The sequence below is a fragment of the Manacus vitellinus genome, unplaced genomic scaffold (genome assembly GCF_001715985.3).
Source record: "Manacus vitellinus isolate BGI_N305 unplaced genomic scaffold, ASM171598v3 scaffold_23_pilon, whole genome shotgun sequence".
Taxonomy (NCBI): Eukaryota; Metazoa; Chordata; class Aves; order Passeriformes; family Pipridae; genus Manacus; species Manacus vitellinus.
In genome coordinates, this window is record NW_021939718.1 from 5,876,074 (window position 1) to 5,896,901 (window position 20,828).

Sequence of the window (20,828 nt, forward strand, 5' to 3'; positions counted from 1 at the left end):
GAGTAATAGCACCTAGTTTACAGCACCTTCTGTAAACAATAAAAGAAATGGAAATCAAATTTAATCAACTGCATTTTGTGGATTCCATACAAGTGAGCTTTAATATTCCTGATTTTTAGTAATGTATCATTGTACAATTACACCTAATAACACATGACTTCTGTGTAGCTGAAAGTGAACAAGTCTGTACAAACCCTGTTAAAATAGAAATTCCTATATTTGGAATTGCAATGGCAAACTCTATTTCTCATCAAGAATTAAAACTCCACGCTACAGAACTGGAGACAGAAATGAGTTTTAACAACACAGGCAACTGAAAACAGAACTCAAGTGGATTTTAATACCAGAAACTTCAGTGAAGATAACAGTTTCAATTGGTATGAATGAAATTATACAGTGTTTCTTGTTAAGTCTTAACATGAAAGGTAAATTTAAGAAAAGATGTCATTGGGAAGTACCCAAGGGATGTGTTACAGAGGTCACACATTACACCATCAGCATCAGGACTGGCAAAATATCCATGTTAGGAGTCAGTGAGAATGGGGATACAAAGACTGCTCTCTCTTGCCTCCATCTTCCAGCGCCTCATAGCTGCTCTCACCAAACTCTTCAACATCACTGGCCCTGACTTGCCCTGCCCTGCCTGCCCTGTCGTCAGACACGCTGGAGTTGGTGCTGCTTCCTAATCTGCCGGGATGGCAGATTAGGCTGGACACAAACACACAGTGTTTACACACCAAATCCATGCCATTAGAAGAAAAATGTGAATTAAGGAAACCAACATTTTCATTAGTTTGGGAAAATTAATTTTAAAAGCTGGTAACCTCACCATTTGAAACTGGCTGTTGGCAGAAATGGCACTGTCTAGCAGTACAGCTCCATTGTGGAAATCCTGACATCAGGACGCAATGTATCACTGACTGCTGCTTGTCAACAGTAATTTGACATGGAAACATCAGCAGATGCTCTCATCTGGACCATTGCAGATTTATATGATTAAACAAGTGTGCGTGTATTTCACGCAAATGTTTGCAGCTACCACATAAAATCTGAATGCTTTCACAGACTTGCTGCCTAGAAGCGGGGAATCACTGTCTTCATTACAGAACCAATGCTCAGTGAGCCACAACACCATCCAGGACTTCTTTCAAGGTGATGGAGAGAGTTCCTCTGTTACAAAGCCCTTCCTGCATTATTTGTGCCCTGAAATTCACATCACTAAACAAAGGCAGTTTGACCACAAAGACAAATCTGCTAATGTGAGAGCAGAGCCATGTAAAAATCTCCATTCCTCAGCAGCTGAGGGCCACCACCACGCTGGAAACACACCTCCTGCTTTTTAACATGCTACAGCAGCCTTAATTTTCACACCAAAGGGTCCAAAGGTTACATACGATCGAGATCTGTGCCTAGATCGTCGGTAGTTTGGATCTGCCTGGGTTTTCCCCTTCTGTCGCCGCAGCACAGCTTCCCACTGAGGAGCTGAGTCAACCATATCATTCTCTTGCCGTAATCTGCAAAGCAAGTACCAGGAGTTTAGTGTGAGGTCTCTGATGCAGGATGCTCTGAGAAGCAATTGGGATTACTTTTTTTCCCCAAAAAAATCCAGCTCCTGCAATGCAATACTTTAACTCTTCGTCTTGCTAAATTTTAATTAATGTTCCTAAATTAAGTTAAAATGTAAGAACTGTATAAAAGAAAACTGACAGATTTGTTGTTTGGAAACAGTGTAAGCCAATAAAGAAATCATCCATTACTTTAAGAACAGGCTCACAACTTGAATCCTTCTTCCCAGCCCAAGCCAAACATCTAGAATTTTTTTCCCTTTTTACAGCCCACCTCATCTACAGCAAGTGGAAGACCGACATCATGATATAAGGTTCTACTACTACAACTTTTTCAAATACTTTGTTGCAGCACACCTTCCTAGGATCCAGAGAAAATCCCCTGATGCTCTTGGTGAGTTCCCACTCAGAAGAGGCAGTCCCTTCATCCTGACCTGCAACAAAGCCCAGGATGAATGCAGATCTCTCATGGCACTCCTTCTGCACCACCCTCTGAAGCTTTGGTCCCTATCTCTGTTTGTGGGCATCTGAACAATATGCTATGCCTTTTATTTTTAATTTGTTTTCCTTTTTTTTTTTTTTAAATACATGAATTCATTATTGGAATGCATTGCAAACTGAACCAAATGTCAAAATCCTATCAACCCAGCACATTGGTTAGCTTGATGTAGTCCTACAATGCCACAATCAGTCAGGACAGCCAGCTTGCCAGTGTTTACAATTCAAAGTTCCACAGATGCTTCTCACAGTTTTGGAGTTGCACATATGAGTGGTGGGATGAAGTTCTAAGGTGGAACAAATGGCTATGCTTGGTCACAGCAGTGAATTTAAAGGGATTTCAAAACAACCCTGGAAAATATCACCTGAAAGTGGATTGTCAGATAGGATGGTACAACTCGCATAGTGAAGAAACCAGAGGAGCTTAACAAAAAAGACTAACAGGTAAAACAAACAAAGAACCCGACAGAGATAAGGGGATTACACTGCAGACATAGGAAATGCAAAGCATGTTATTGCTCTTCACTACAGATGTACTTTTCTCTTTGAGTTTTGAATTGTGTCAGGCTAAACTGGCTACACAGGCTGCTGCTTTTCCTTTAATCAGATCTCTCACATGCATAATAAATTTTGAGCTGGATCTCCAGCTACTATAAACAGCCACAAGTCTATCAAATGGTACAAAGCATCTGGAGAAGACTGCAACCTCAGGTTTTAATTTCTAAGCAAATCTTTTAAAATATGGTAGTCTGGTGACAGGTATTAACATAAACTTCTATCTAAGGATTTAGTAGAGGAACTCACACAGCAACAAGTAATGAATTGTGATTTTTGTCCCAAATAATCCAATTTGTGGAGACAGCAATCATTCCACATGGTATAAACACAACCAACTGCCTCCCACATATAGCAGTCACTTGCACAAAAAGAAAACTTGCAGCTGCCAGACCAGCACTCCTGCTGTGGGTGGTGGGTTTGCCACCTCTCCCAAACACCAGCTCCTAACAGGTCAAGTAGACAGCTGTGCTCTGTAGGAGACACTCAAATGTTTGCCATGAAACAACCCAGAACTACTCCTTCTTCTCAAGAAACCCAGACAGCGCAGCAGAGCATGAGGTCCATACTCCAGCACAGAACACATGATATCCTGCACCTCTGTGCTTGAAACCACACTTCCCACAAATGACCTCTTGCTGAGGAAGTTCCACATCATTTCTGCTCAGGTTCATTCTATTAATCCTGTAGATCAACATCTACTGATGCATGGCAAGCACAGTCCTTAGCAATGCATTTATTTATCCCCAAATACTTCATATTTCTATTTTGCCTCCTTTCTTCTACTTGTTGAACCATACAACAGTGCTCATCACTGGTTTTCATCTCTTCAATTTGAGCAAAATATTGAAAATCTAAATACATAAAGTAACATGGCAGCTATTAAAACAAGCAGCGTCAGCACACTCGAAGTACCACAGCACAACCCTACTACAGAGGAGATATGAAGAAACAAAACATCCCTTTTGCTGATGCAAATAAAGGCACTATGCTCACATTTAACAAGGTAAAGGATGACCAAGGTGACACAATCTCTACAAAAAATACATTATTCAGATACAATTATCAAATTCTAATAATTTGGGGGCAATTTTTTTTAGCTTTTTAGCAATAGAAATGAAAAAAAAAAACCTGAAAGAAATTTAACTCAAACACTAAATTTATATTTAAAGATACTTCTGAATAAAAAGTGTTGCCCTTATTCTCAAAGCCCATTACAGCTTTCCTTTCATTTTTTTCACTATTTGATCCCACAAGGGAACACATTGATTTATGCCTATATAGAAATATATTATCCCAGTGACATATTTCACATGTTCCTGGCACGTGAAATAAATCCAGTTGAGATTAATAGCTATCACAGTAACAAATTAGGCACTGTTTGCAGGAAGACTTGATGATAAAATGGAAAGTCCTATGACTATCATCACTCATCTGTTGTCTTATAGATGGGGTTTTTTCTCATTTCAGGTGATATAGTAGCAAGATACATTTATGCAACGAAAAATTCTCTTAAGCAATTCTGAAGACTTGATTCTTGACATGCCATTTAAAATATTTAAGCATAAAGTTGTTTTTCAGATACAATGTACAACAACAAGGGGCTTATAGGGGCTGTGATGGTCAAAGACAGCCTTGGCTACAGAGACCAAGAGATGGTGGAATTCAGGACCCCGAGAGGAGGGCAAAAAGCAAGATCACATCACTGGACTTAAGAAGAGGGGTCTCTGGCCTCTACAAAGATCTCCTTGGACAAGGCCCACAGCATAATGAGGTAAAAGGGGTCCAAGAAAGCTGGTTAATCTTCAAGGATCATCCCCTCCAAGCTCAAAAGCAGCCCTATCCCAGTGAGTCAGAAGTCAGGCAAAAATGCCAGGAGGCCTGCATAGATGAACAAGGAGTTCCTGGCAAAACTCAAACACAAAAAGAAAACCCACAGAGGGCAAAAGCAGGAGTAGGTAATGTAGGAGGAACTGAAGAACAGAACAAGAACTGAGGAACAGAAACATTGTCTGAGCATGTGGAGATGAGGTTAAGAAAGCCAAAGCTCAAATGGTATTGAATCCCACCAGAAATGTCAAAGCCAACAGAAGAGCCTGGATGGAAAGCAGCTTTGCAGAGAAGAACCTGAGAGTCCTGGTGGACAGCAAGTTGAACATGAGCCAGCAACACGCTCTTGCAACAAAAAAGCTAAACTGGACCCTGGGCTGCATTGAGCAAATTACTGCCAGCAGATCAAGGGAGGTGATCCTTCCCCCTCTAGTCAGCACTGATGAGGCCACACCGGGAGTTCTGGTCCAGCTGTGGGCTCTCCAGGACAAGACAGACACAGACACAATGGAGAGAGTCCTGCAAAGAGTCACCAAGATGATAGAGGAATCTCTCATGAGGAAAGGCTGAGACAACTGGGGCTGTTCAGCCTGGAAAAGAGGGGGTTCAGGGAGATCTCATCCATGAATATAAACACCTGAAAGCAAGTGCAAAGAGGACAAATCCATGCTCATTTCAGCTGTGCCCAGTGACCAGACGTGATGGGCACACACTGAAACACAGGATCTCCACCTGAACATCAGTAAACTCCTTTTCCCTGTGAGGGTGACCAAGCACTGGCACAGGTTGCTCAGGGAGGTGGTGGAGTTTCCCTCCTTGGAGATACTCAAAAACTATGTGGCAATGGTCCTGGGCACCTGGATCAGGTGGCTGGAGCAGATGATATCCAGAGGTCCCTGCCAGACGCAACTATTCAGTCACTCTGTGATTCTAATCAGATGGATCTTCTAAGTGTAGTCCAGCAGGAAACTATTCTTCAGAGTACATTTTATTATATAAAATAAAATTTTATTTTTATTATGTAAAACTTTATTATGGTTTTCTCCACAAAATAAATTTTGACAACAGCATTAAAAAAGCAAATGCATTTCTTCTATGATTAAAATATGCTCATAATGGGTTTTTCTTCACTTTCTTATGAATATCTGCCTTGGATAAAACATTCATATGATGGAATGAAACCTCAAAGACTGACTGACATCAAGTAAAGAGTTTCTCCCTAACATTTTCCCAGTGTTGTACCTTCAGAAGTTCTTGCTTACATTTCTGTTTTTTTCTGATAATGTGTTTTCTTCTGACAAATAGTTCACAGTGATCTCTTATCATGTGAACAATATATTCTATTCTTCTGTGATCAGAAACAGATTCCTTTGGTTAAGATGAGTACTCACTCATTGCATTCCAATAAAACAAAACAATTTTATTCCTGCTTGAGCCAGGGACCTGATTATTGAACTGGGAAATAAATTATCTATGTGACAGGTAAAACTTGATTACCAGCAGTTGCAAGGCTTATTATAGTGTCCCATTTCACCCTGTTAGGGCTGGCTCACCTCTGCCAACAGGAAAGCTACTCAGTGCCTCTGTCCTTTCAGCTTGTTATATTCCTGCTGTAGCTGCTAACAAAATGCAGGAATTCATTATGACTGTGTGATTTCCTGCACCATTACAAGGCACAAGTCTCAGATTTCCAGTTCGTTTAGTATTTGTTTAATTTAACACTGGTAATGACTTTTTATCTGGTCATATTTTTATATAGTCTGATATTAAGTCATCACCTAAGAAGAAGAGATGTTGCAACATTAACATTTTTACTGTATCTTAATTTCTGAAAATGTGAAAAACTTAGAAAGAATCCACATAAATTGATTTTTTTTCTTTTTAATTTTAAGTGTTTTTCCATGAAGTGAGGAAGGGTTGGTAAAGGTCCTTTTATTCTTCAAAAAATGATTAGCAGTACCTAACCCTTCTCACAATTCAGTCTTTATATTGCAAGAAGTTCTTAAAAACATTCTTGTGATCAGTCTCTAATTTCTTTCACTTGTTTGTGGAGCTCCCTGCACAAAGAGTTTCACTGGATAAAAAAAAAAGCCTGGCAAGAGTGTTCTAAGAGAAAGGAATATAAAATACCATTTAACACTGATCACTGAAACTACACTCAGCATTTCATTCAAACTTCAGCTGGAAAACAAATCTTCCATGCGCACCAGGTTATTGTTAGCCAAATATCTTACAAGACTGTGTTCTAATTTAAGTAAACTGAAAAGAAATCTTATGTCTCAGATATGCTTTATACCAGCCCCTTTGAATATCACAATGATTTTTTTTCCTGCAGCACTATTCAGCATAACATTATTACTAAGAGCTTCCAAAGATCTGAAAATCATTTATTACTCACAGTACTGCATGTAAGACAAGAAGAAATTATGGCAGCGCATGCAGTCAGCTTCACAGAAAATTTGCCTTTAACAAACAATTCTTCTTTTGTCCAATTTTAGATTGTGTTTATGCAATATGAAGAAATTCTATGTGCTTTTTAAAAATATATTTTCATAAATAACTCTCCAATGATGTTATCTCCAGTGCAACATGAATGATACAGCTTTAAAGGGAACTTAAAGGAAATCACTTGTTGTGCCATCTTTTTCATATCAGCAACAAAAAAAATAGAATATATAAAACAGGACTTGTTAGCATCACTTGATATGAACTACTATCCTGTTAAAAGTTGACACTGTACACATTTTGGGTTAAGGCCCACACTTCACATTTTGGAAAATAAAATAATTATACAATTAAATGCATGCATTTAAAAACAACTTGAGTTTCAGATCCATTAAACCTATTTTTACTTCTCCTCAAAAGCTTTTTTTCTGTAAATCTGCACTTGAATTTACTTGAATATATATTGAAGTATATGCTGAAAATATCATCAAGATATTATCTGCTTTATTTGCATTTATATTGCAAGTCTTTTGTAAATGTGCCTCATATTTGATTTTGTAATTCATTACTGAGTTCTTTCCAAGTTCTTTCCAGGAGGGCAGGCATTCATTGCACACATCTATGATACCTGTGTTTTGGCAATTATTGTTCTTCTTATTCAGAAAAAGACCTTAAGCTGCCTCTGGAGGACTCCATGAATATAAAACATGTTAGATTCCATCTTTCTAGGTTTATCTGAGAAAAGTCCATCTCCATTTGTTTGTGCTTCATGTCCCCATGTCTAAAGTATATAAAGGTCACCTGTTTCTCTTCTTCCGATGTTCCCTGTTGGAATTTTCGGATTCGCTGCCACTGCTGGTGTTACACCGAGATCGAGATCTGGAGAAGAGAAAAGAAACATCTCAGGATGAAATTATCTACAAACATCAAAATTATTGCAGCGCTAAACAGGGAAAGAGCAACACTGCAACAACATTATGAGAAAAATTAGAATTAAAAGACTCAAGAGGGCTTGTCCATGCCTGCAAGTCATATTATCTGCTTCTCATTAATTAATTGTGAACAACTGCTTCAAAAGTAGTGCACCCAACGTGTAGTGTCAGGTGCGTGCTATTTCGTTTTCAATTATTTCACTGTTTTGGTTTTTTTTTAATTTATTTTATTTTGTCTCTCAGCATTCTTTGTGAATATGCCACAGCAGTATGTTTCTTTGACGTGTGAAATGTTTTATCTTTAAACTGTATGATTCTGGCTCTTTTCTTCTTGCATATTGTGATATAGCCCAACAGAAATGATACAGCAATTCTGGTTTTGCCAGCAAAACAGAAAGCTCACAGATCTGTCTTTTTCTATTCACCACCTCAACTTCCATCTGGCCTCTAGTTAAAGTTCACATTTTTCAAGTGTCAGGCAGTATGGACAAAGCACCACTGTCTTTATAAACACAGACGGTTGAAGTGCACACACAGACTGGTGTGTACCAGCCCAGCTTTGGGATGACCTGATGCACAGCTACAAAAATGGTGCATCATGTGAGGAAAAGAAAATAAAACAGTTACTTCTGTATTATCTCTGACTGCAGAGCTTCAAAGGGTAAGCTGACTTTTATGGTTCTAATTATTACTGAAAAAGACTGGTGGAAAAGGCTGAACTACCTACAGGTAAACTGCTCTCAGTAGAGAGAAAGGCTTGGGAACTACTATCTGAGACCCTTAAATCCTTGATTGCATTTTGGAGCAGACAGACCAGCTGTCAGGGCTTTTGTCCTAGAAACCAGGACGCTGTTATTGTACCACTGGGCTAGGTCCTAAAAACTGGTACTCTCACCAAAACCTGGTTCGGACCATTCGTTCTTTAGTGTGATGATGATCTCTGAATGGTCAGATTTGATGATCTTAGAGATCTTTTCCAACCTAAACAATTCTTTGATTCTATGAGTACCTCCAAAGAAAAACATGTTTCTCTGCTATACTAACAGCCCAGTTAATTAATGCGAAAACTTGACTGATATTAACATGAGCCAGTCTAGAAGGATTTAGAATATCAGAAGTTAGAATTGGTGCTGGTCCATGCAATGGAAAACAGAATGTCTGTTCCTGGCTTTGCTTTTGCTCTTTGGTAAGCCACTTTCATAAGAAGACGGATTAGTCAAACTACAGAATGTCTTAGAATAATAGGACAACTAAAGCCTAGGAAAATCAATTCAACTCAGCTTGTCTGAAGGGAATAAGCTTGGGAAACTGACATTTCCCCAGAGGAGAAGCAGAAACCTCTCCTAATTCCCAAATTTCATGCTCACAATCTAAAGGCACCAAGAGGGTCAGGATAGCTAGGTTCCCAGGTAAAATATACACGTTTCTGACTGAAGCTTAAAGTGGGGATAAAAAAGATGTGTGTAACTATAGAAAATTGTAACCCCAAAGGAAGAAAGAAGATTAAAAGGTGGCGCTGAAAAGATTCACTCCAGCACAATAAAAGAGTTAAGAGCAATAAATGCCTTAGAATTGCAAAAAAAGTATACTTTTCTCCACCCCAATCTTATTGGATATTTAATAAATATTCCACTAATTTCAACATTAATAAGTCATTCAAGAAACAGTGTTCTTTCACACCTCTGGGTCGTTAGCATGATTCTTTTCTTCCACAAGTATTTTCTTACTGTGATTTAAGCAATTTATCCCATAATGTACCAAAGCATCAAAAATCACAGCATGGCAGGCAAAGTGCAAGATAAAACAAACTATTTGATCAAATTCAAGATAAGCCCTTTCTCTAGCTTTTCAGGAATGGAAATCTGATCCACCTTTTGGATACTACATATCAAACTACCTTGTGTTCCCTGTCAGGAAGCACTTGTGAGGAGACAGAAGGGCTGCTGAGCTGTCAGCTGAGTGGCAGCTGCTCACGGTTGCTGTCAGAATATTATCTTTCACTGAATATTAAACACCGGCTTTTACTGAACAAAATACCAAAAACAGAAACAAAGGTGCTTTCCTAAGCCAAATGCAAGAACACATGAGATCATCCTGATCTCTTACAATTACAAAGTACCTTCCATCCTTCATTCCCTTTTTTTTTGGTCATGAAATATATTTAATATTTTGTAGGTAGTATACCTTTATGATCTGATACAAGGAGCAGGAAGGAAGGCATAGTCAGTTTGGCAAGAGACAGCAAATACAGTCCAGGAGAGGGTTTGGGGGGTTGAGGTGTGTTGCAGGATTTGGTATTTCAAAGAAACAGCTGGCAGAGAAAGCTCACATTCTGGTGCAGTCTATTTCTGACTACAATGAGAGTATAGTAGCCAAATTCTGAGGAAGTGGAGAAGGTCTGTTGCAATATACAATAACAAACCTGTGCATTTGTATTGTAATACAGCCAGAACAGCCTTTGGGAAGAGGTCCCTTCTGAGCACTGGGGTTTTTCAACTGAGGTGCTTAACTAAATCTTCTCAGTTTTATGTGCTGGACATCTGTCACAGGACTGCCACTAGCAACTTGTAATGGTAACCTTCTTCAAAAAAATAATCTGTTATCTGATACAATAAATACAAATTATGTAAGCACTTTCTCTGACTTCCTGTGATTGTCCCCGAGATGTTTGTATCTCTGCCAGAGTTCCTTTCCCGTGTTTCAGCAGTGAATCACATCCTGCAAGTGCCTCCCCTCCTTCACAAGTTTCAGCAGTCCCTGACATTGAAATGCACTCCACTGTCTCCTTATTCTGGTAGTGTGAGTAGGAGCACAGGAGCAAGGAGAAGCATAGAACAGTTATGACAGGCTGATATGGCAAAAATCTGTCAAAAACTGAAGCTGTTGAAGGCCACACCTGAATTCACACCATCATTTTGTCTGGAATGTGACAATCAGTCAAGACTGAACAGGGGAGGGGAAAAAAGAAAAGAAAAAAGTCAGAAAAAAATGTGCAAAACCATGAGAAGACAGTGAGGAGTTACATATGCCTTTGCACCTGCTTTTTGTAGGACAATTCATCTCAAATTATAGCATACTTGCTTTCAAATCAGATTAATTAGAAAAGGATAGAGAGGCTGAAAAATTAAAAACAAATCTGCAGTTGTAAAATCTGAAAGGTAAAACTTCTGGAATTGACTTTCGAGTTGCAGACAAGTCTTTAGTAAACCTTCACAAACTGCTTGTTGCATAGTGTAGCAACAACGTGCAAAGGTAGCTTGCAAGACTGAGCTTTGAGGAGGCTATGCCACAGAGCTTTTTAGCTAAAGTAGGATAGGAAAAAAAAATGAAATGGGCATAACACAACAAACCTCTTAAACAATTAAGAAGATGGGGGAGAAGGAAGGAAAGGAGGGGGTGCAGTCAACTAAAATATGATCAGTACCTTAACTATAATTTCACAGCTGCTATAGATCATATATTTACCGTCTCCTTTGCTTTAAGTCTGAATCTTCACCACTGTTTTGATTTTTCCTGCGGCATTAAGGAAGTTTTAATGAAATACCATTGAGTTACTTAATAAAAATACACAAAACCACCCATCTTTAAAAAAACCCCAAAATGTTACCAAGTTTTTTGTTTCCTTTTGTTTGTTTGTTTGTTTTTCAGCACAGAAAATAGGGCATGTGCTTTTTTGAATTTTTCAGGACGCCTCAACAATAAGTTGAGAAGGCATAGTCCCACTGAATCTCTCATTGCAAACCCCTGACTTGCAAGGATAAGCATAGTATACTAGCCTTTAGAGTTTCCTACTGTTTCCAACATAGCAAGTTTGATGTTTTCCTCTTAACTCCAGTAAAAAGTGCACAAACAACACAGCTATTGTTATTAAACAGTTGGAAAAGGAAAGTGCATGAATAAAACCACGATTCAGGAAGACATAATTAAGTTAGAATCTACCTACTATTGTCAGTCTTCACAGTCTCATATATGAGATAAGACTTTTAAAAACATTTTGTCCAAGAGAAAACTTGCTATTGGCATGACTGCCTGTCCACTGACTAGATCAGCCAAATACAAATCCCATATGAAAAAGACTTTGCATCTCAAAAAAATTCCTGTTGCATAGTGCACAAACACTTTTTTTTTCTTGGCATGAGACAGTTTTGCACTGCATATCTCTAGTCTTTTGTTTTTACAAAGCCAAACAAGTACTTCTGACAACTAAGATAGCAATGCATCAGACAACCTGCTGCACTTGACTGGGGTTGAGTTAGTTTTCTTCCCAGTGGCTGGTATGGGGCTATGTTTTGGATTTGTGCTGAACACAGAGTTGATAATACAGAGGTATTTTTGTTATTGCTGAGCAGGGCTTACATAGAGCCAAGACCTTTTCTGTTTTTCATACTGCCATGCTGGCAAGGGGGCTGGGGGTGCATGGGAGGTTGGGAGGAGACACAGTTGGGACAGGTGACCCCAACAGACCAAACTGACATTCCAGACCATATGGCATCATGCTCAGTATATAATATGGGGGCAAGAAGGACATTTGAAGTGATGGTGTTTCTCTTCCCAAGTAACCTTTACATGTGATGGGGCCCTGCTCTCCTGGAGATGGCTGAGCACCTGCCTGCCCATGGCAAGCAGTTAATTAATTCCTTGTTTTGCTTGGCTTGTATGCGCAGCTTTTGCTTTCCCTGTTAAATTGCCTTTATCTCAACCCATGAGTTTTCCAGCTTTTACCCTTCCAGCTCTCTCCCCAGTCATACTGGTGGTGGTGTGAGCGAGGGGCTGCATGGGGTTTGGTTGCTGGCTGGGGTGAAACCACAACAAAATCCATTTGGGAAAGACATTGCTATCAACACCTATGAGGGCTCTGTCCAACAGGATAAATCGACTCTATTGCCTCAGACAGAACTACACTGATGTACCTGAGATCAGTAAGCATACATCGTGAATGAGTTTCTTCCCTCCTGTTTCAGACAACTAATGGCATATAAAAAGGTCTGGAGTAGTTCAGAAACTTGACCAGCATAAAAGCCCCATATCAGACTAGATTTCCTAATCAATACAGCTGTGTTGTCAGAGACCCCTTTGCAAATGTTGGCTTTAAAAGCTAGGTAATCATTTCTGAGGAGATGTAACTCTCAGGTGCTGCTCAGAAGGCAGTCTTAGAAGACTGTAAGGAATGTGGCACAATATCTATGCTTGCTTATACTTCACAATGGATCACAGCAGCAGGGAGGGTGCCTCAGCGATGAAAGCGGCTTCTCAGTAGGACAAATCATCCCAGGTAACACACAGTCTCTAAATACTGCATCACTTCAGAACTGTCCCTGTAATTTGCATTATCAATTGAAAACACACTTACACAGTGGTATTTTTGTTGGCTTCCTCTCTAATGTAAAGTAACACATGGGACTGCTGAAGACAGCCTTATGGCTCGTTCATTTAATCCTTGTGCCAGTTAAAGCAAAGCAACGTACTTAAAACACTGCTCTGTGTTGGAAGCTCATTGTCAAGCAAGGGACATCCATCAGTCCTTTTGTTCACCAAGCAAGGACAGCTGCAGCAACTAAAAGGATCTTGTACATGCCAATAATGAAATTTCTCATATTTTTAACATCATTTTCCGAATACTCAGAACAGCACACAAGCAAACAACCTCACTCAGGTTTATTTATTTGACTGGCCCCTCGAATACCCCTTTTCCCAGGACCCAGCTGTGCCTCCAAGAGCTGAACACAGACACACAGGACCTCAAGTTTCTACAGTGAGAAGCTGACAGTAACTAATCCCAGGCTCTTACCTCCTCCGCACTGGTTGCCCAGACTCATTCTCGCTGCCACCTGATGGGTTCCTTCGGTGAGAGTAAGGAAACTTTGGTGATTTGTTGCGGTCATTGGGGGAATTATACAGTCCACTAAGGTTAAAAAGGAAGAGCAAACAGTTTTAAAATTTCCAGGACAAATAGGCCAGCTGAGATCCAGCTTACAAAAACAAGAAGGCTCACACCCACATGTGTACATATTCAGCTATACCTGCTTTTGAGTGTGCATGTGTGTGTGCTATGTAAATACAGATGGCACTGCTGTCTAGCAGTAAATATGTTTCTCTTGTAAATGTAGGCGAGACCTCTTAGCATTGCCAAGCCAACAGATCTAAGCTTACAAAATGTAGATCCAAGTGTATCCATATTCTTTTAGCATAATAAAATTTCTTTGCTTTATTATGACTTACCCAACTCAGAGCTAGGTATTCAAATGCATCTCTATTCTTTATGTTTTCTACACCTCTGTTCTTTATGTTTTCTATGTATGAAAACTTCCCATGTTCCTTTCATGACGTATATCTTCATAACAGAGTTGATGCTTAGGAACATGAAATAATTTTAGTTCTGTCTCTCTGCAATTCATCCACACAAACCTCTGCAAAGGGTGTGGAGGTGCTTCAAGCCCAGGTTATGTGCTTTAGCCTAAGTGGGAGCCAATATGTTGGGTAGTTACAAATTACATATAGACTATCAACTGCACGAATAGATCACACTGTGATACCCTCCTACAGAAGTGTAAGGGCCTTTTCCAAGAGTGTAACTGAGCCTGGGATGGAGTATATGTCACTCTGTCATGTCACCTGTCACCAAGGTGGTCTACTGACATTCTGCCACTTTTTGGAGGAAGTATATTAAACTCAACCACATATCTGTATCTAACACCACTTACTCCTTTTCACAACTGTGTGGCAAAAAGATGATAATTCTCACAAAATTCCAACTAATGTATTTTTTTTGCTTTCCTTACAGCCTCTGCCCATCCAAATCGGATACATTCTTCTTCACCTAATTCTGCAGACAGCTGATTACAGCACTGCTCTGCACAGGTGAAAAGTTCCCACAGTTCATCTCAATGAGAATTATTATTAGAAGCTGTCAAAGCCCCTGTGCAACATAGAGTCTGCTTATGTGTCTAAAACTGCATAGTCCTTTAGAATGCATGGACATGCTAAAACTCAATCCTATCATTCTTTAACTCCTGCAGAATCAAATTTCCTGCTGTCCTGACCGCAATTTAAGCACTGGAGCCAAAATGTGACAAGATGACACCACTTCTTCTTTAAAAATAACCAAACAACAAAAAAAAAGGTCTATCCTATCAAAAGAGTATTTACACACCGCTTTGTCCTTACTCTGAAAACTACTGATGTTTGCAGAAGGAGCACAAAGGGTAAATCATCATGGTGCCCCAAAAGACACCCCTGTGGAAAGCCGCTGGTGATTTTCATTCAGTGATCACCTCCTCCTACACATACTTTCCTCATTTTTATTGCTTATATATCCATGACAGAACCTATCTACTTACATGCAATACAGATTTATGATGACCCCAATAACACACTAATATATTAATATCCTTCAGCCTACAGCTGTGGCATATTTACCATGGTACAATATCCAAGACATCATGCCCTGCCTTACCTCTGTGGACCATTTTCCTCCCATGGAGCACTTGATTTACTTCTTTGGGTTTCTGGACTGTTTTCATTTTTCATCTTTTTAAAGCTAAATAAAAGTGTATATATATATATATATATATATATTTTAAACCCACAACATACAATCACATTTTCTCTCACACTGACCTCTTAAAACTAATTTTAAAGGCATTACAGAGACCCATTCTGGCATTTAGTTATTTGTCTGCTGTGTGAAAGAGGGCAAACAGGTGCTATGTTGAAAAATATCTCCTAGAAAGAGAGATCATAAGGGGGGAAAAAAAATGAGCTCTACGAGTTTATAATTATAGTGGCACTGAGTCAGAAAAATGGTCAGTGTTGTCTCAGAATAAACAAGAACAGACATTTAGGCAAGCAGTCTAACAACAAGGCAAACACATGATATGCTCTCACAGTCTTCCACAATATGCAGTTAACAGATTATTGAATCAGAGGCTTTATCTGCTTTTTATTTCACATAGCTGTTGATGATACTTTCTTCCATGGATTTACTTAAACACCCTCTTGAACATTTTTTTAATTTTTGGCATAAATAGTGCCTGGTAGAAGTATGCTCCAATTTAACTGTGGCATAAACAATTATTTAATTTTATTTCAAAACTTCCACCTGGCTCAAAATTTCCACCCTATGTTGCTCACTGTTTCTGTGATTATAGAAAAAAAAAAAGCAGCCCTATGAATGATGATTCTGTAATCACAAATTGAACACCATAGTTCTTTAATATACATTTTTAACAACTATCTAATCTCTTTTCCAAGTGAAAGAATCACAGACTATTTCATCTCTCACAGTATAGGAGTCATCACATACCTCTGATTATCCTTATTCATATTTCTCTACCATTTTTCCAGGTCTACAGTACCTGCTTTACGATGGGAGCAACAAAGGCACGGGGTAGTAACTATTCAAAGAATGACAGACCACAGGCTCATAGTTTCACTGAGTGGCATATTCTTCTCATTCCCTGCCCAGTAAAGCCTTATGTTTTCTTTTGTTTTAACTAACAATGTGAAAGGGCTGACTTCACTGACTGCTGAAAGGTGATGTACCAGGACAGTCAAGGTAGTCACCAGCTTGAGAGATTTATCAGTCTTTGTAACCAGTCTCTCATAATTATAGGAGATGGGGGCAAAACCAGCAGGATACTCCAATTCTTCCTGTACTCCCATAATTCTCACAGTGTCCAGTTTTACAGCTTCTAACCATTAATGGTCCCAGATGGACTGCCACTTCAAATGTTGGAGAATGGTTTTTAGCTGAAGCACGCTTTTGCACCCATGTCCTTGCCAATGGCCATGCATGGTTTTCCTGTATCACCATCTCTCTACAAGAACAAGCAGTTCACTTGATGCAGAACTGGGCAGCCACATTGATTTTCACTAAGGTCTTCAGGAATTATTACTAACAGTAGCCCAGTACAATCATTAATACATCATATCATTACAAAGTGCAACTCAAGTGGAAAAAATAAAAGATTTACAGTTGCTTACTGAGAGGAAAATATAAGCTGGAGTTCTTTGCCCAGAGCAGGAGGTGACAGACTCAGCTTTATGAAGGAATCATGGCTACTTAACTCACTAATCCACTTTTAACCTTAGCCTTTGGTTAATACGGGTCACTGAGTTAATCATTTAATTTTCACATAGTGAACAAAATCTGAAGCTACAATGAGTCAGCAGGAAAAGAAATTAAATTACACCTTATCAGGTAAATCATTTTCTTAATACTGCATCCACTAACCATTGACTCATAGGTGCATACAATCTATTCCCAGGCTCAGAAATATGTGCTTACTACAGACAAAGCAAATAACTCAGGCAAATATGTCTCAGTCCTGTATTGCAAAAAGCAATTGATTTTGCACAGCATGAACTACTGAACAATACTGATATTGAACTCAAAGAAATGTGAACGCTGTTTTCAAATCTTAAAAAAGAGACAGAGAAATTACCTGGGAGGTGAATTTACTGCATTAAATTCCTAGGCCATTATTCATTTGGAGCAGACACACTCTTTACAGATAGAAAGCTAGAGCACGGCAGCTCTTCAGATTGCAATTGCAAAAGGGGTGCAATTGCAAAAGGTACTGAGTTCACTCAAAGTATCTGAAAGGGTTAGGATCTGAATTTCACGTGAGATTACTGTTGTTGGGGGTTTTTTTATGGTTTACTTTGAATTTATACAATTCATGCATGTGCAATCAACAACGTATCTCAACAGTGAATAAGATACAGTTAAACTATGAAAAGTCAGCTTGTGAGAGCTGATTAAAAAGGCTTTGCAAACATGACTGACAATTAATGCAAGAGTTACACAGGATGGAGCAAACTACCAAATTTGCTTTACAAATTTTGTGTGCTGGCTGTCACATATACTAAGCCCGGCAGACCTGAAAGGTTTTTTACATGGTCAGGCAGAGACACAGGGAAAAACAAACCAAATTCTATAAGAAAAACATCTTCCAACACTTTTATTTTTTTGGTGGAAGTGACTAACACTGTTAAAAACCATGACTCAGTAAGAATTTGCCTATGAATTGCTTTTAGACTGTTAAGGTAAGAAACTAAATCCAGAAACCTTAAAGCTGCCATGTTGAGAGCCCCTTATTTTGTTTCATCTTCTATAGCCTGCCTACCCATTTCTTTTTAACAGTTCATTGGTAAAAATTCATACACAGCATTCGGAGCACAAGCTGTAGTGAAGGGCTCCCATGACTCCCAATATGGTCATCTCTGCACTGCGGAATAATGGTACCTCTTGCTCTGTATCTTTTGCTCTCCTAAAAAATCCCAGAACAACATAATGGTGGGACTGTCAGGATCCTCTGGATATAATCTGGTCTAACTGCCTGCTCCAGCAGGGCCACACAGATTCAATTGTCCAGGACTATTCTCAGACAGCTGTTGAATTTTCTCCAAGAATGGAGATTCCACAACATCTCTGGGTAGCCTGTGCCAGTACTTAGTCATCTTCATAAGGAAAAAAGTGTTTTTTGATATTCATAGAGAACCTCCTGTGTTTCAGTTTGTGCCCATCACCTCTGGCTCTGTCACTGGGCACCACTGGAAAGAGACTGGCTCTGTCCTCTTTATGCCCTCCCTTTATTTAGATACCTCTGTATTGTTTTCTGCTCAGTGACCTCCCTTCAGCATGAAAATCATAAACTTTCTTTTAACTTATAATCATTATTTTCTAAGAATATTGGATTCAATTTCCCTCAAAATGAGGAAGAAACATACTCTAAAAACACAAAAAAGGGGGGAAAAGAGATATGGATTGTCCTAGTTAGAACAGCTGGGACCAGTTCATCACTGGATGGGTGTAACCCAAACTGTGTATTCTATTGCCTTCCATGCCATTTCCCAGAAACTGTTATCAATAGACCATTTACACCATCTGCCCAGAGCAGCCTGACTCCTCAGGTTATAAACTGGGTGTTAAGAGGCCTGCGAGATAGGAGGATGCTCCTGTCCTCACACCCTTTGTGGAACTCCCTGCCCTGAGGGAGGTACTGAGCATTCCTGCCTGAACTGGAGGATATATAATCTTAGGGTCTTGGAACTTTTTTAACCACTCGTGGGATCCAGAGGAAGACTGCAGACCACTGCTCTCAACCAAACTGCAACCATCACTCTCGACCAGACTGCAACAGCACTCTCATCAAGAGGTTTTCCCCTCTCCTTTTACTTTGGACTCAGGGGACCCAATGGACACCACTCTGTTCATGCTCCAGGGTGCTGGGTTATACATTTGGGTTTTGTGGGTTAAAACCAATTGTTTGTCTGTATAATCGTACTTATTGTATTATTTTATTAAATTGCTATTGTGACTTATAATCTCTCTTTTGAGCTGGGTTTATTTCCCCTGCCGGTTTACCTTTAAATCAGCACAGCTCTTCTTCTGGAGATCAACTGTTCTAAATATTAGGCAATAGAAAACACTATTCACTAAGTATTTTGTCGTAAATATTTTAGACCCTTCTTTAGACGTCAGTCCAGATACCTAGCCTGTGACGCCCATACCTTCATTGCAGAGACAAGTTCAGAGTTACACAGTTAAAAAAAACAAAGAAACAAAAACAAACAAACAAACAAATACAAAAACAAAAACAAAACAAAAAAACCAACCAACCAACCAAACAAAAAACCATACAAACAAACAAACAAAAACAAAACAAAAAAACCCCCAAAACTGTCAGGGTTACTGAGGATGCAGAGACAGACATTCAGGTAACTAAATAAAAAAGTGAGGTGTTGAGTTTTTGACTCATTCTTTTGTCAGATCACTCTTTTTCTGACTCAGGCAAACAAATTCCACCTAAAATTAATGGTGGGTATATAAACTCCTTTCTGGAACTGAGCCTTACCTCTTGCTTTCAAATATGCCTAATAATTAGAGATGTGCACTTCAGCACTAATAATTAGACACAGCAGACCACACAAATTCAGAGGAGCCCTGGCAAATCACTACTTCTATGGATCAGGAAGAAACGCGCATGAGTTTTGTAGGAATTGAACAGTGTAATGGCTAATCAACTGCCAGATTAACAGCAGTGCTGGAGGAGAGCCCGTGCTAAGCTCCTCCCTGCCCACACACCCCAAGCACAGCTTGCCTAGTTCAGTGACAGAAGACCCCTGCCCTGAGGGCTCTGACAGCCAGCCCACAGCTCTCAGGCGAGGGACTAGTAGGACTATCCTGACCAGTGCCCTTTGGGTCATTAACAGTTTTTTTCCTATTTAAACCCAGAACTGTCTGCCTTCCCATTAACTTGTGCTGATTTACAGTTTCCAAACCCTGTGTCTCTTGAAATCCCTGTTCCACACTCATCAGAAGATCAGGGTTTTACAAAATCAATTACTGGGCAACACTTTCTGACCTTTGACAGCAGATCAGATGGTACTGAACTCAAGGGCAGGATAAACTGTTACTAAATATTACTAAATGTGTTCCTCTATCCAATGCAATATGAAATCTCTTAAAAGCTGTAAGGAAATGCTGGTATACACACCTTTTCACTGGAGAAGGTGCAATAATTTTGGTGGTTCCTTCATTTTCCCCATTTGTTGTAATCTGGCTCATGTTTTTAGAACCTGAAAAAAGAGCCAAAAACAGAACAGTCCTGTAGCATAAATGCTTGCACATCTATTCAGCATAACAACATACTGAACACAGGGCAGCATGAGAAATAAAATGACACACAAGATATCTGGTGTATGCTCTACTTGCTAAGGGTGTATAAGGATCACACTTTTGTGTCTCATCCTTAATTTTAATGGTACCAGATCACAAGAAAGTTTAACATGGGGTGTATTCATTACTCTTCCACATAAGACAAAGTGTGAAGATGTTGCTCTCAAAGGGATATTACGTCATAGCCAACAGAAAGGAATTCCTTGCTCAGTCAACAATGAGAAGAAAGGTGTGAAGAGAGCACCTACTGGAGCTATGATGTCACTTCCCAGTAATTCTTCCTCTGACCTCTAAAAGCGGAAAAATGTCTACAGCCAAAAA

The 20,828-nt window shown here is 39.4% G+C and overlaps 1 protein-coding gene across 9 annotated transcripts in view; it reads right to left on the reverse strand.

Moving 5' to 3' along the window:
• EPB41L4A (erythrocyte membrane protein band 4.1 like 4A) overlaps positions 1–20,828 on the reverse strand; it is a 130,642-nt gene that overhangs the window by 12,592 nt on the left and 97,222 nt on the right. For 7 of the 9 annotated variants that reach the window (XR_001920685.1, XM_018072884.2, XM_018072883.2 and 4 more), the window contains 5 exons: positions 20,326–20,407; positions 15,279–15,362; positions 13,614–13,727; positions 7,695–7,772; positions 1,395–1,514 (listed from right to left, as the gene is read on the reverse strand). Coding sequence is in view for 8 of the 9 variants with exons in the window: in XM_018072884.2 (XP_017928373.1) it covers positions 1,395–1,514; positions 7,695–7,772; positions 13,614–13,727; positions 15,279–15,362; positions 20,326–20,407 (478 nt within the window). In the remaining variant the exon portion in view is untranslated. Of the gene's footprint in view, positions 1–1,394; positions 1,515–7,694; positions 7,773–11,290; positions 11,339–13,613; positions 13,728–15,278; positions 15,363–20,325; positions 20,408–20,828 lie in introns of all 9 variants that reach the window. The other 2 variants (XM_018072889.2, XM_018072885.2) reach the window with 2 other exon arrangements.